At 34.3% G+C, this 16,482-nt stretch overlaps 1 protein-coding gene across 3 annotated transcripts; it reads left to right on the top strand.

Annotated features, from left to right (window-relative positions):
• Window positions 1-4,051: 4,051 nt before the first annotated feature.
• On the top strand, window positions 4,052-15,531 carry LOC104106068 (probable protein phosphatase 2C 60). Of its 3 annotated transcripts, none has more exons than XM_009614548.4 (12): window positions 4,062-4,210; window positions 4,310-4,384; window positions 6,196-6,321; window positions 7,313-7,376; window positions 8,475-8,583; window positions 9,465-9,618; window positions 10,072-10,197; window positions 10,640-10,763; window positions 11,439-11,515; window positions 13,421-13,473; window positions 13,577-13,631; window positions 14,990-15,531. In XM_009614548.4, the coding sequence occupies exons 3-12, from the start codon at window positions 6,205-6,207 to the stop codon at window positions 15,218-15,220; spliced, it is 1,110 nt and encodes a 369-aa protein (XP_009612843.1). In that variant the 5' UTR covers window positions 4,062-4,210; window positions 4,310-4,384; window positions 6,196-6,204; the 3' UTR covers window positions 15,221-15,531. The 3 variants fall into 3 exon arrangements, with proteins under 3 accessions (XP_009612841.1, XP_009612843.1, XP_009612842.1); XM_009614547.4 differs by having other exon boundaries at window positions 4,307-4,384; XM_009614546.4 differs by lacking the exon at window positions 4,310-4,384 and having other exon boundaries at window positions 4,052-4,210.
• Window positions 15,532-16,482: the final 951 nt, after the last annotated feature.

Raw genomic sequence — 16,482 nt, 5'->3', positions numbered from 1 at the left:
CAAATTAGAAATTTTAGTTTTAAGGTGTGGACATAATTTTTTTTTTCTTTATTGATTTAGCTAATAAGATTAATAATCATCATTTTCAGGAACTTATACTTTTATCAAACATATTGTTAAATATTATATTTATATTAATTTTTAAAATTTAATACCCATTAGTATAAGCTACACACAATGCGCATACCCAAAGACTAATATATAAAATAATGTAAAAGAATTTCTCATAACTTATTCATGTATTATTTAAAAAAAAAAAGTAAAATGCTAAGCAAACAATGTACCTATACAAGGTTTTATACATAAATTAGTTCTCAATAAATCGGGAAGAGATAGACTCTCTGCGGCCTTCAATTATAACAACAAATAAACCATTTCGTTTCCGACGCTATTTCGTTTCCTTTTTGGTTTTAGAGAGCAAGGAGCTGTCGTGAAATCCAGATATCATCATTTCTTCATTAAACTTTAGTAATTTTTATGTTTCTTTGAATAATTTGTTGTTTGGTTATCATGTCTATGTGGAGCTAAACTTCACGTTATAGGGTTTTGGTTCTTTCATAACTATTGTTACTCGAATATTAATATTGATTTCTTGATTTAAATCATACGCTTAATTATTTGATTGTGATCACCAATTGAATACTATCTATGAATCTATAATTAAACTTGAAAGTGAGAATTCTAGATTATACATAGAATTGAGTAGAATAAGTTCTTGAACATGGGCAGTGGGGAACATATTCACAGTTAGAATATATATATATATATATATATATATATATATATATATATATATATATATATATATATATATATATATGCTAGTTGCCTTGCTTGACTATATTATGAATTCATTCTTGTTGATTCTAAGATCCATACACATTTAGGCGTTATGTTGGCTTGAATAGGAGAGTAAGAAGTCGACAGATTCTTATGAGCAATATAAACCCTGTCAACCAAATAAACCAGATAAATTAAATAATAAATTTAAGTGAAGAATATATAAGATTGTTAGATAGCTAATAAACTAGATGGTTTTCATCACATTGATAACAGTGAAAATCTGCTCTTTCTCTGTTTAAAGTTTATTCGTTGTGTTTTTATTTAATTTAATTTTAATTAGTTTAGAATTAACACTTTTGGGTATAATCCTTATTTAGATAATTAGGATAGTCTAATTTAGTTAATAGTTGATAACTAAGTCCTCTTGAGAACGATACTTTTCGTATCACTTTATTACTTGACGACCGTGCATACTTTCGTGTGCGTTTGGCCTCAATAAAGCCTATTTGAATGGGTTGAGAGTTTTAGAAAGAAATAAAAACTTTTAAAATTTATGGTCTTAAATAAGAAATAACATTTGCGTGGTTGCGTTAAACATGCAAAAGTATTTGTGTGACTATAAAAAAATTTCAAGAAAATAAAATTAATTAAAAGTTTACTTTAAATTATTTTAAAATTTAGGAAGAGATCGCCGGAAAGGAGGGAATATCTAATAAACTTGGAACAGATGGACCTTTCCAGTTTGAAAAAATATTGAGTGGGTTCTTATCATGTGGATGAGTGACCACCTGAGGTTCAATTGTGAAAAAAGCATGAACAGAATACTTCTCGATTGTAGAATCTCACACATGGCATGTGTACACATTATGAATATAGCTCAATATATATCGTGTTGCCTAAATAAATACATTTTTGTTGTTACAAAAAATGTATGTTGCAATCACTGCCAAACTTTACTACAAGTGAATGCACATTATATATGAAGTTTACTCGACTATGGTATTTTACACCATGCTATCTGGCTGTAGAGGTCTAACGTGAAAAGACATAAAATGCGTCCTACCCAACCTTATAACTTACTAAAGAGTAACTATTAACAATAAGATCTTATTTTAAAAAAAATTGCATTGCCTACCACAAGGTCTAATTAGGCATATCCACAATAGTGAAGTGTAACTCGATGCAAGATGTCATAGTCAAAAGGCCAACTTTAGAGGTTGGACATGTCATTGTCGGTGATTTACCTGTCCAAAATCATGTTTTTCATTCTCATCTTACCAATAGTTGATCATATAATCCAATTCTATTTTGTTTGTTAGAACATCCTAAAACATTGATTCTACCAAGAAATGAGGTTAGATTGATGACTCACTACTTTAGCGATGATAAACTATCTTATCCGCTATGTAAACAATAATCAACAAAAACTCTAGTACTAATTATAACCACTTCTATAAGCCATTTGTGGAGTAAATCATGTGTGTATGGTACGAGATTTATGTAAATTAAGATATTAGAGAGTCATGTGTTGATACTAATGATACAGTTCCCTTGTTTTCTGCCAGTCCAATTAGAAGTTAGAACTCATTCAAATTTTTCTATGTTTTAAGTAAGAATATTGGCGCCACTTACACTACCCATAATTATTATTGGTGCATGGATTGTTTCCATCACATCAATATGAATGACAAATCACAACCCTCTTGATACCATGCCACTATATAAAAGTCCGTTCTATTTTTGAAACTAGTTTTAAGTTTTTTGTTGCTTTAACCTGTAACAATTAACTACCAAATGGGGTGGAGATCAATGCATGTTTTCTTTTGTCCAATATCACCTTGATATCAAGAGATTATAGTCGATTTGTATGGTTCTTGAGGTGTAGTTTGAATCTATGTAACATAAAATAAACGCAAAAAAAAAAAAATATATATATATATATATATGTAGGAGTGTTCATAAAAATTCGAAAAATCGAATCAAACCGAAAACATAACCAAACCGATACTTTTTTGGTTTCGTTTGGTTTTGAATTTTAAAAACCGATCAAATTTGGTTTGGTTTTGATTTTAACCAAAAAATAACCGAAAAACGCGAATCAAACCGACTATAGAAGTATGTATTTAAAATTTATTATTACACTTATACATATATATATATATATATATATGTATGTATATTTTTATACAAAAATTTTAAAATTTTATGGTACATATTAATCATTTGCACTTTTAGTCTAGTTCTTTGCTATTATAATAATCTAGTTCTTTGCCTTTACATTCTAGTTTAATTGGTAGTTTTCTTTTGCTAAATACAAGAATCTATTTCATATTAAAAATAATTTATTTTTTAATTGAGTTCTTAAATTATTCATCACTATTTGATTCAATTATCATCAATATATCTTGGTATATGATAAATTTCTCAAAAAGCAATTGGTTTGACAGTGTTACGTTGAAAATTTAGTCGCCGAAATATGTGTTTGGTAGTGTATGTCTCATATTTAAGAAAAAATGAAAAATAACCGAAAAACTGAAAAACCGACATAAACCATATCGATAAAATTTGGTTCTAATATTTGAAAAATCGATTTATTTGATTTTTTTTTTTTTTTGGAAAAAACCGTTCCAAACCGAATCATGAACAACCATATATATATATATATATATATAAAAGCATTTAATTCATCTCCAAAAAGATGGTTACATGGATAGAAGGAATTTCACTGCTATTAACTTCCCAACTCTAGCTGGAAGATAGCAGAAAGCTTCCTTGATTACATTTGAGATGAGGGGTAAATGCCTTTGGCTCGTGGATACTTGAAACTAGTAATATATCTTGCCTAGTGCTAAATCTAAGCTATACAAGCCGAAACCAACAATATTAGATTGGTGACATATGCTGACAATCCTATGTTATTTAGTTTTGTGCCAAATTTTATACCCTTCCATTTCAACTTATGTGAATCTATTTGACTGAGCACGAAATTTAAGAAAAAAGAAAAAACTTTTCAACTTGTGGTGTAAAATAAGTTACATATATTTTATTTGGCTATAAATCATTGCATAAAGATAAATTATTTTTAAATAAAAAAAAATACATTTTTTTTTGGTATGGAGATGCAGTACTATTTACGGAACGTGTAAATATTTATCTAAATTTTAGGGGTGAATATGCTAATTGTGCTTAGGGATAACTTTTCATCTCTATTACCTAATAATGATAAAAATAATTAGAACACAATTTTTGTACTCTGTGCAAGTTGCATTACAGTATTTAATACTAGTATTTAATTGGATGAGAAGACAAGGAGAAGAGCCGTCAGAATCCACCCGCACTTTGTCCTACTCTTACCTTCCACCTCATTCCTCTTTATCGGAATCACAAAATCTTCATTCGACGCCTCTTTCTCCGGCCAAATCTACTTGTAAGTTTCTCACTTTCACCCAGTGAATTATACTAATTTAGAATACGAATTTTCAATATTTAGTTAGTCAATTTCTGAATATTATGTATTTGGAAGAAGATGAAATGTTTATCAAGGTCAGCCATTTAGCAAATCTTTTGTAGTGATCCAATCGCACTGATTTCTATTCTGGAGGTAAGATGGGATTTTGAATTTCTACATTTTCAAAAGTTTAAGATCTCAATTTACTTTCTTTTTTTTTCAAGTGTGTTTGAATTGAATCTGAAAGTAGAGCTGAAATGAATAGTGATTTAAGTTTGCATATTTGCTCAAATTGCAAAGGATTTTGGCCTATGAATTTCACATAGCATGTCAATTGCATTAGCATCTGCCTTTTCTCTCTATTACCAAAAGTTGTTGAATTTCTTTAATCAAGTTTTCAGTTCTTGCCCTATTAAGTTTTGCTGGATCATAGAGTTTAGCATTTCAAGACTGAATTTGATGAGGGCGGAAAGAGGTTTGCTGCCAGATGTTGTATGTATTATAAATTATAGAATCAATCAAAGACGGACCTAGGATTTGAGTGTGGCCGATGCAACACTATCTTTAACATAGATATGTCAATTACTAGCGACATAATTCGGCGTGCAACTCATTGAAAACTTAATGATTGTGATAACTTATCAGCAAAGTATAAACTTCCATATTATCGCATATCACTAATTTGGTACTAATATAACAAAGTGCGTCATCCATTCATACTTGAACTTGATGTTCTTTTATTTTCTGAAAAACGGTTAATGATGGCATCATTGCTTACATTTGCAAGTATTTCCTTCTCAAAGTAATAAACAAAACAATCATTTTAAGATGCATCACTAATACTACTATGCAATTCATCTTTGATGTGCTTCATGATTGAGAATGCTCTTCCTACAGTCACCAATGCGAGTGGTAAAGGAAGGGTTTGTATTTTTCTAGTCGTGGAGAGCGAAGGTGCATTAGGGCTTTTGACTTTTGAGGGGGGGATTTGAAAAAGAATTTTTTTTTAAACTAAGTTCACTACTATGAAAAAGTACTAAACTCAAGTTCAATTCAGAATTGGTAAATGAAATATTAAACAAAGTAGACTATTACTACTATCATTGAAAAGAAAAAAAGTAGAGAAAGAGCAAAGCTGCTGGAGTTGGCCTCGAACCCAGGTCACAATAAGCAAGGGAAAGAACTTGAGTGGACTGCTCAATGGGTGCACCAATCCAGCTTCCTTGATTGAGGGGGCACAAATAAATTGTATATGGGTTTCTCGATATATATACAGATATATCAGGATTTTTGCCAAGGCTTACAGGGATCGGTGCACCCCTACCCTTAAGGGTCAGTCCGCCTCTGGAATCAGTTGACCATCTGATGCTTTATTCTGATTTCGCTCAAGATATTTGGAAGATGTTCCTTCTTTAGTCAGCGTTCACTGAGTAATGACATTTTCTCTTAAAAAATTACCTGCTGCCTCTTATGGACCGTATGGTACTTGAATCTCAAGGAAGCAATGACAACATCAGAAAGCTCTCTACATTGAATTTTCTGGTCTATGTGGAAAGAGAGAAATAAGTTAACAGCTGTTCTGAAGATGATAGGCTTCTTGTGCACTTGGTGAATTAGATGTCTGTCTACTGCAATTATGGTGTAGATAGAGGCCTGCACGTGGGATGGGGGGCAGATAACTTATGGGAATTTACTAGTACCTAACATTCTTACGTAATTTTCTTTACAGGATGATTTCCTTTTGTTTTTCAATTTTGCTTTCTTGATTCTTCAGTTGTATCTTTTCTCTAGATTGTTGCTTGTTTGTATCTGTCATTATTACGATATATCTGCTTTAATCGGATACATGGCCAGAAGATTCTGATTTTCCCCTTCTAAGTGGTTTTGGCTATAAATGTTCACTGCTTCCCACTTGTCTATGGTTGTTCTTATGATATGTCAGTGCTTCTCTTTATCTGTTTCAGCTAAAAGTGATGGGTATATACCTCAGTTCCCCCAAAACAGAGAAATTCTCAGAAGATGGTGAGAATGCTAGGGTAAGATATGGTTTATCATCAATGCAAGGATGGCGTGCAACAATGGAAGATGCTGTGAGTATCCCTTGTATCCCTGCTACTATCCCTTGTATCCCTGCTACTTACTTTAGTCAATATGTTTTGTGATGTAATTTGTGGAATGGAAATAAGTTGTTTGTTTCTATTCAATACATTTGAGATATTTATGATACAAGACAATAATGTCAAAGTGGAAAAATGCGGTAATAATTTCACAGCTTTCCATCTGGTAAAAAGTAGGGATTTTGCGCTGTCTCAAGCGGTTCCTAGAGGATGAGGTTAAGTTTATGGTTGATTTCTCGCGTTCTGACCCAAGAGCAAAGTTACTTGTTTGAACTTTGTTTGATTTTTGTTTCTCTAGCCATTTTATCATTCTGAGTTGTAGAATTTGTTATCTTCAGTGCTGGCTGGTATCCTAACATGTGTGGTATGAAGTTAAACTGGTATCTTTTACCATGGCCGTCTAAGAGTCTTGACCAACTTGCCTTTGCTTTGCCGACAGATTCATTGTAAGACTAATAAAACATTTACAACGTGGAAAGCTTTGGTAGTGGGACTATACAATGATTTTTATGCTTGTTAGCGTTCTTTCCTCTTAATGATCTATTTGCAGCCCATCTCACTTATCGGTTTAGACTCCTTCCGAAAAATAAAAATAAAAGAAAAGAATTAAATAAGTCAAAGGAAGCTGGAGTAATCTTTCAGTGAAAGGAAATAAGCTAAAGTTATTTAATTAATTCTACTCAAGGTAAAATTGTCTTTAGTATTCTAAAATCACAATACAGTTAAGAATTGGAGTTGTTATCGACTGACATTATGATGTTTGCTTTTATCAGTTTAAATGCATTGTACAGGCTCATCCTATTATGACCTTAAGTATTTAATAAATGCTTTTTATTGGCATAGTTACTCTGAAACATGTTCTCAGTGTTTGTCTTATCATAATGTTTTCCTTATGGATAATCCAACAATATGTAGGAGATAAACATCATCTTGAGCTGACCTTTTGTCCTACTCCTTTGTTCAGCATGCAGCAATACCTGATTTGGATGCTTCAACATCCTTTTTTGGTGTCTATGATGGTCACGGAGGTATGTATCTTGTTGTTACATGGTTTCTTCTTGAGATGCTATACATTTGTTTTTATAAAGCAATAAATTTCATTAAAAGAAGGGCAAAACATGCCCGCATACAAGAAGTATACTGAAAAGTAGAAAGACCTACGAAGAAATATGGTTTTCTATGAAAGATATCCAATCTTCTATACATATAGGAATCTAGTGGGTGCATTAAAAGAAAATAAGGGATAAGACGCTATTCCACTAGTGTACAAAATCCTTCTCTACTCCGTCAAAAGCTCTTGTATTCCTCTCTCTCTCCATTCAGTTCAATAGGTTATGCCTTAACAGTTGAGCTATGAAATCTTGGTTCTGTTGCATCAAACATCAAGTATGATGCAGTGCCATTTTGTAAGAGAAATCTTTTATGTTCATTCAGGTCTATTTTCCATCAGCAAGGCCATGGTTTAAACTTGGTAGAAATGCATTATCAATTTTAGTTTTTCTGTTATCAATTTTAGCAAACTCGCACTGTGGAAGATTGTGTCTGGATATATTTGATTATGGTACTTTGTTGAGTGATTTTGTAGATCCCAAGTGACCTTGGTGGATTTCTGTGTGGTGTTGCTTATTTAGCTAACTTCTTGTGTAGAGACATAATCGTGTGATGATTCAACTTATGGAAATTAATAAAAGGTATTTTTGAGGACATACTCGAGCAGTCTGGGATCCTTGCTTAAAATAATGGTGTTTCACTCAATGCCAAGTTGATTAGGACTACAGAAGGCTTAGAGTCCTATTATCTGTTACCCTCTAAATTGTCTGCCTTTTACTCCCTATTCCTTATGTTTTATATGGTGGTTTAGGGATGTAACAACAATATTTTTGATTTGGAAGGCTTGAGTTAATTCCTGGGATAGAGGTTACTGAAAAGCTTCAATAGCCCTGAAAGTGTCAATTCTAATCCGAATTCTAATTCATGCTTATTAAACAGCAGACACTTTAGTCAAACTTTTCCTGCTCTGGAAAGATAAGATTGCCGGTATAAACTTGCATCTTGAAGAACGTTTTGAACAACTGTTATGCTACTTCCTGATCTGCTAATATAACTGAACCATTGGTAAACTACAGGTAAAGTTGTTGCTAAATTCTGTGCCAAGTATCTACATCAACAAGTGCTCAAGCATGAAGCATATTTACATGGTGATATAGGAACTTCAGTCCAGAAAGCCTTTTTCAGGTTGACTTCTATAATTGACTATACAACATCCTGAGAACTCTTATGGCTGTCTTTTAGTGTTTACTTATTTACTTCTTTTAATGTTTACTATAATTACACTGGGTTTGTTGTTGTTGTTGTTTAAACAGAGTTCTGATTCTACATGTATGTTTTCATGAGCCCTTTCCTAGTAGCTACTTATAGTAGTTAATGTTAGTGCTGTTCCATTGCTTTGTTGTAATTTTCAACTTTGACCGATATACACTGGGTTTGCTCTATGCATTTCATATTTTCTGGTTGAAAACTGAAATGGATTATTGAATGATTCACTCCTGTTTGGATTGAATTTCTTGAATTGTCGCTGGCTATATTAATTAACTTAATGTATTTATTTGATGGATGATATGTTTAGTCCTGTTTCACTGCAAATGCATTTTATTCCGTATATTTCTTTTCCCATGAGTTGAAAGCTTGTACGGGTACTCTGATGGTGCTTACCATATCAAACCCTTGACATTTCCAAAAAGTTGAATACTCATGTGGCGTTGTAATGTTATACTACGGAATTTGGTAAGTACTCGTCCGTCCCATTTTTTACGTGGCATACTTTATTTTTTAGTATGTCAAAAAAATTGTGGCATTTCTATATTTTGGAAACTATTTAATCTTATCATCTTCGTTTACCCTTAATGACATTTGTTGTGACCCACTTCATATAAAAGTAAAACGTACTAACATGACTAAAACTTAATTCCAACTAATTGATATCGCCTATGTAGATCTTTCTGTGCCCTGCTTTTTGCTAGGTCTGCATGGATGTCTTTTGCACTATGAAATCACTAGTTGCTTTTGTGCTTTTGTAGCACGTTGTGAGACTTTGTTTTGTTCTGTTCCTGGTGCAGAATTGATGAGATGATGCGTGGTCAGAGAGGATGGAGGGAGCTGGCTGCACTAGGGGATAAATTAAACAAGTTCACGGGTATGATAGAGGGTCTTATTTGGTCTCCAAAAAATGGTGATGGAAACAACCATGTTGATGATTGGGCATTTGAGGAGGTACTTGTTGTGCCTGAGGATATTGAGTTAAAATGAGATAAAATAATACGCCTCTCTTTTTTTGTCTGTTCAGCTGATAAAACCATTTTGAAATGGAAATTGGGGTATTTTATTGAGAATATTCAAAGCTTCCCAATCCAACCTTCATGGACTTCTGTACACTTACTACTGCTTCTTGCTTTTGGAAAGAATGGAAGTTTCTCAATGAATACTCATGTTAACCTAAGAAGTTGGAACTTTCATTAAAGTTGATCCTGTTTAATAAGTGAATGCTGTACTGAATACTTCTGCTTTTTAAAATGGGGCAAAACCGCTGTAGATAGATCCTTCCCTTCAAAATTATACATACTTATATGGTCCTTTAGCATGAAACCTTGCCTGACCTGCACATTACTGTTGTTGTAGACCTTATTTAATTGGCTTGTGTCTAAGTGTGTGTTATATTGATATCAGGGGCCTCACTCTGATTTTTCTGGGCCTACTTCTGGATGTACGGCTTGTGTTGCAATCATGAGAGGGAACCAACTCATTGTTTCAAATGCTGGTGACTCTCGCTGTGTAATTTCAAGGAAGGGCCAGGTAATGTGCTATCGTTTTGATAATTTGGTAGAATGATTCTTCTCCTTGGCAGTGGTTTTTTTGTGTCCAAAGTTGTTTTTCTACTAGGGGCCCAGCATGCTATGTCTCTGGACTTGCTATAGCTGGGCCATAGCGTCATGGCCCCCGATATAAAAAGGGTTGGTGCACAAAGCATCCCGCATTGACGCAGGGTCCGGGGAAGGCCGCACGCCAAGTAGTATGATGTAGACAGACAGCCTACCCTAATGCAAGCATTAGTGGTTACTTCCACGGCTCGAACCTAGGTCACATGGACACAACTTTACCGTTGCTCCAAGGCTCCCCTTCACATGACCTCCGATATGGATGTGTATATTGTCCGATAATGCTATGTTAAAGTTTTCCTGTTTAAACCTTAACGTGAAATTAAAGAACGGATATCCAATACATCCCTTTTTTGCAGGCATACAATTTATCGAGGGATCATAAACCTGATCTTGAGGTTGAGAGAGAGAGAATTTTAAAAGCTGGTGGTTTTATTCATGCAGGACGTGTGAATGGAAGTCTAAATCTTGCAAGAGCTATAGGTATTATTCCTATTTGTTGTGGACCTTTAATAATCTATTGAAAAGCTAGTTGTCATGCAAATGCATTTGAAACTTCATTACTTGAACGTATAGAGATTGTTATTAGGATTGTATAATAAGCGCTAAGAATTCTTTATTAAGCCCCTTGCGCTTTGCTCCTAGTGAAGGGGAGCCTTGGAGCAACGGTAAAGTCGTCTCCGTGTGACTTACAGGTCACAGATTGGAGCAATGGAATCGGCCACTGCTTGCATCAGGGTAGGCTACCTACACTACACCCCCTTGTGGTGCGTCCCTTCCTCGGAGCCTGAGTGAACGTGGGATGCTTCGTGCACAGGGCTTTGCTCCTAGTGATAAACTTGTAGCATGTGATGTATGGATTAGACGCATGTCGTGGGTTCGATCTCTGTCGTAAGCAAAAGCATGGTACTTAATTGGAAAAGGGTATAGGGGCAGGACCATTCTCCACCGAGTTTCGTACCGTGCGCCATTGACCAGCAGGGATTTCTCGGTAATAAAAAAAAAAAATTTTGATAAGTAATAGATGACTGTAATGGAAGATGAAATATAACTGAAAAAAAATTCAAACTAGAAATGTTTTGGTTAACTGGGAATAGATGGCAAGGAAGTAACCATCTATTGTATAAGATAATTAGCACCCTTTTGCGTTAATTGCAGGTGACATGGAATTCAAGCAGAACAAGTTTTTGCCAGCTGAGAAGCAAATTGTAACTGCCAATCCAGATATAAACACTGTAAGTTCCTTCAGCTCTTCATATGTACGCAATCTGTTTTATGGTAACTTTGAGACATGACTGTTATTCAAGAAAGCTATATCCACTTATTCTTGTTGTTTGGTTTGGCAACATATTTTACTCTTATTGGGGCCAAGAAGCAACAAGGCACTAAACATCAGCTTTTTCTTGACATGTGCCTCTAGGCTACCTTCTGTTATCCCTTAAATTGTACTCTTAACTTCTGCATGAAATTTATAATATACATTTTCTGGTATGTTTAGATGAAATTGGATGGAGTAAAGTTTCTGTCTCATTTCTGTTCGAATATCCCTAACTTATGGACACAACCCAAAAGATTTTTCTGTAATTGGTTATGCACAAATATTTTGCAAGTTTGAAATGACCAGTGACGAAAAAAGAACCACTGGCTGTTTCTAACATAATAACCTCTTATATATAATTTCAGTAGCTGATATAATTTCTTTATTCCGGTATATATCAATTGATTTCTTTCGGTTCTTGATATCCTGGTTAAGTAATTAGTGTAAATTTAAATGGTGTAATAAGGCTGAAAAGGAGAACACAAGCGTTGAAAATGTTTAGATAGCTTGTTAATATGCTGTGCAGCTTACTACCCCTAGGACCCTCCAACTTATGGGACACAACGGAGGGATAAGGAAATATTATTTGAGAAACTGGAAGGTGTTGGGGATTGTGGGTAAGAGATTTAATGGTCTTCAATTGAGCCTACTGATAACAATTGGTTATGGAGATTTATCATGGAGGGCTAGGCAGCAATCGACAATCGTTGATAATATTGTATGGAATATTCTTATTGATTATATTAGTCAAGAATAATCAGGAATATCGTGTAAATTTCTACTTCTTGGTTTACTTCTTTCTCGTGGTTTACTTCTTTCTCGTATACGGGTGTGTTTTGCCCTTCTCTTAATGAAAATTTATTACTTTATAAAATAAAAAGAATATCTTATATAAAGAATGTCTTGTAGAATATTTTTAATGATTATGTTATTAGTAAAAATTAAAAGAATTTTGGAAAAATTACTTGTTTCATGTAATTCAAAATTTTGACCTAACGAGTCCTCTTGTACATTAAAATAAACTAAGTCCTCTTGTACATTAAAATAAACTAACTCAGCAAGAGTTCTATCTTTTCTCTTTTCATATTCGAAAATTTTGGCTGGATGACTTTCTGCAGTTACTCTTCTTGCGTTTGTCCATCTTTTTCCTAATCTTTGGTCAAGCTCACCGCTTTCTATTTTGTATATTGATTCTTTCTTTTCATCACATGCTTCTTCTTTCTATTAGGCACTTATATGGTCAATGCACGTAAAAAGGCCTTTTGCATACTGAGAAAAAAAGATTGACTCCATATGTTTTGTTTACCTTACAGCTTTCTACAGTGTATCCATCCCCCTCAATTTCCCACTAATTCTATCACGTTTTGCTATGATAAAATCAAACAACTATGAGGGAGGACCTGAAAAGTATCTTCGGAGTCATTGAATGCAATACAAACTTTTTGGTGATAATGGGCAAAGACTTTTCGATGAGACTGGAAAATAATATGAAATTTTGGACTATTGCAATTCGGTATTAATTAATGGAAGGAGGAAGGTGATACTAAAATCTCAGTGGGCGAGATTGATAATTGAAAAAGCAATAGACTTTGGCTTTATAAAACCATTGGTATTACGGTTGATTGAGATAAGAGGGGGAGAATGTCTAGTCTACATAGATTCATATGGCCGACCCCAACTACCTTGGGATTGACGCTTAATTGCTTGATTTCTTTCTTTCTTGAATCTTGCATGCCTTCAACCCCCACCCACTCCACCCGACGCTCTTCTTTCATATATTCCTCTGATAACATGTTCTAATGTTGCTTTGTTCCCTGATTAGGTTGAGCTGTGCGATGATGATAATTTTATTGTGCTAGCGTGTGATGGTATATGGTATGCATTTTAGATGTTCGTCAAAGTTTACTCGGTTTGATTATCAGATAATACATATTAACAAATATATAACATAGCTTTTCATGTGGCTGTTTCTTCTCAGGGACTGTATGTCCAGCCAGCAACTGGTGGATTTTATACACGAGCAGCTGAAGTCGGTTAGTCTGGCTACATTTTTCTGCTTCATTTGCATTGGTGTTAACGTTTGATGAAATTCCTGTCTGGGAAGTCAGCTACTAACAGAGGAATAATTTAGTCATCTAAAGTTCATTATATTGCTACCAGTGAAGCCTGAAAAAGGAATAGTTTTGCTTACCATGCATGCTAGCCGAGTTCAAAATAAGCAACTTCAACAGAATGAAACTTTTTTGCATTTTACATGATAAAGTTTTTGCTCTTAAAATTGGCAAAAGGCTGAGTCAAGTCGAACTATGTATAGAATGGGAAAAAATCATCTGCAAGTAATCATTAATGGAGGGACATATAGTGTCTGACATTTTGTTTGCATAGTGATCGAAGAACAAAAGCTTCTCTGTAGCTGGTAATATGCTATGCTGTGCGGCCCGTGTCAACACGGCATGTGTGTGGGTGTGGGATCCATACCGGATTTGGTCAACTTACCTTGAGTACTTTGACTACATTCTATGACTGAGAAGTATTTGGTTTGATTTTTGGGTTTATGTCATATATTCCTACACACACATTTATTGGTCGTATCCCAATATCCAAATCCGCACTCGGATCAGATACCTGCACCCGAGTCCGAGCAACATAGATAATATGTGCTTACATACTGATTCTTATGTTTATCTACAGGTCCACGTAGCTGAACCTTTTGTTTGTTGATGTACTATTAATTTGTTTGAGAACTACGGAAAATAAAAAGAACAAAATAAACATGCATGCACTTCATCAAAATGATATTTTCAATAGGAAAAGAGTGAATTATTTGTTTTTTTGAGATGCATTCTGGTATATTTTATTGCCCAACTGATGGAGCTCAGTGGTTGCAATTGTTTTCAATTGATTACCTAGTAATAAGCAAAACTGAATCACCAGGAATGGATAAGGAGGTCCATTTGCCTTATTGGGTGTTTGTTTGTTCATCAACCATAACCTTAATTTCATTTTTCGTAGACATTTCTGGTTTTTGATTACTCTGCTTCAAAGGCCTATTATAAATTACTCTAGAGTCTGCTGGATTACCGGCTGCAGCCAAATATCAAGACCTGCTAAATAGTCCCTAGTCCATTTAGATCATGTGGTATCTTCAGATACATGAGCAGACATCTCATCGTCTTGATAAAAATTTTCAATCAATGTGCTGTCCTCTCCGTTGAGACGTCTTTAATTGTTGTCCATTTTGCGCTTGGTGGGTGGTGTTGGGGGATAGGATATATTGTTTGATCTGGCTTTCTCATATCATAGGCTGGGGCTTTGATTATATGTGAAGTCCAGAGACAAATGTTCTTCTGTGTACACTAAAATACAGACTGACAGTAAGTTTGATTTTTAGGAAAGCAAGCTTTCTGCAGTATGTGAAAGAGTTCTCGATAGGTGTTTGGCACCTTCTACTGCTGGAGGTGAAGGATGTGACAACATGACCATGATTTTGGTGCAATTCAAGAAGCCTTTTCAGTCTGGGGCTTCTGCAGTTGAAGAACTCCCAGCTTCTAGCGAGACACTCCCTGCTTCCGACAAGGCTACCAATGAAACAAAACCAGCAGAGTGTGGATCAAGTTCGTAGCTCTAAGCTCCCGGTTTTGGGTGATACTTCTGAGTCTGCAATTGTACATGATTGTTTTGTTCTGAGTAGATATCTACTGCATATACTTTGCTTTTCTTGGTTTTGTATGTCAATGCATTGTATTATAACCATTGGGATGGCTTGTATAGGTAACTTGACCACAGGTTTAACCTTCTCAGGTTGATGTTTACTCGAGTAACTTCTATAGGGGTTCCCTTTTCCCTGCTGTAAAACCGAGGAAACAATTTGTATCAAGGCCTCTTTGCCAAGTTCCTCTAATAAAGGACTAACTTGGTCTGTGGTTGCACTGAGTGGGGCGAGGGAGCACTTCTACATAACTTGATCTTGATGTAACTTCAATTTTTAGATATACTACTACCTCCCTACGCCTTCCCCCCCGCCCCAAAAAGAAAAATAAAATTTATAGTTTATTAAAAGTACGAAGACCCTTAGCAAAATGACATTCGTCTTTTAAAAAAATAGAGTTCATACTAGACAAAATAATCATTTATATTAATTTCCTAATATTTATGAATCCTCATTTAATTATCTCCTAGATACTTAGGATTATAGTTTTAACTAAAATTTGGTTAATATTTTAGTCCTTATTTGAAACAGTTAAAAGTTCCCATACTTGAAATTCAAATTAAACTTACAAATATGATAGTTGTTATAAAACAAAAGCAATTTTGTAAAACATGTACAAGACATGTTGTTATGAAATAAAAGCAATTTAGTAAAACATGAACAAGAAATAGAGATAGAGAGAAGGAAGAGATTTTCTTCTTCAATTGTGTGTATTTTCTTATCTATTACAAGGCCTTTATATAGGCATGAAAAGTGAAGAAAAATATGTCATTGAATATGTCATTAAGCATAGAAATATGTCATTGAATATGTCATTAAGCATAGAAATATGTCATTGAATATGTCATTAAGCATTTGAGAAGATCATGGAGGAAGAGTAGACATCCACCATAATTTGATTTTTCTTATAACACTCCCCCTTGGATGTCCATAGATAATGTGCCTCGTTAAAACTTTATTAGGAAAAAATCCTATGGGAAAAAAATTCTAATGAAGGAAAAAGAGTACACATGTTTAGAAATACGCCTTTTGGTTGCCTCGTTAAAAACCTTGCAAGGAAAACCTAGTGGGACAAAACCTTGTAAGAAAAAAAGAGTACAACGCATATTAACTCCCCCTGATGAGAGCATCAATTCACATCCTTGAGCTTTCGCATCCCAATCTTGTACACTAGT

This window comes from Nicotiana tomentosiformis, chromosome 8 (assembly GCF_000390325.3).
Source record: "Nicotiana tomentosiformis chromosome 8, ASM39032v3, whole genome shotgun sequence".
NCBI lineage: Eukaryota > Viridiplantae > Streptophyta > Magnoliopsida > Solanales > Solanaceae > Nicotiana > Nicotiana tomentosiformis.
The sequence above is the reverse complement of the archived record's forward strand: the minus strand, read 5'-3'. Positions and strand labels throughout refer to the sequence as shown.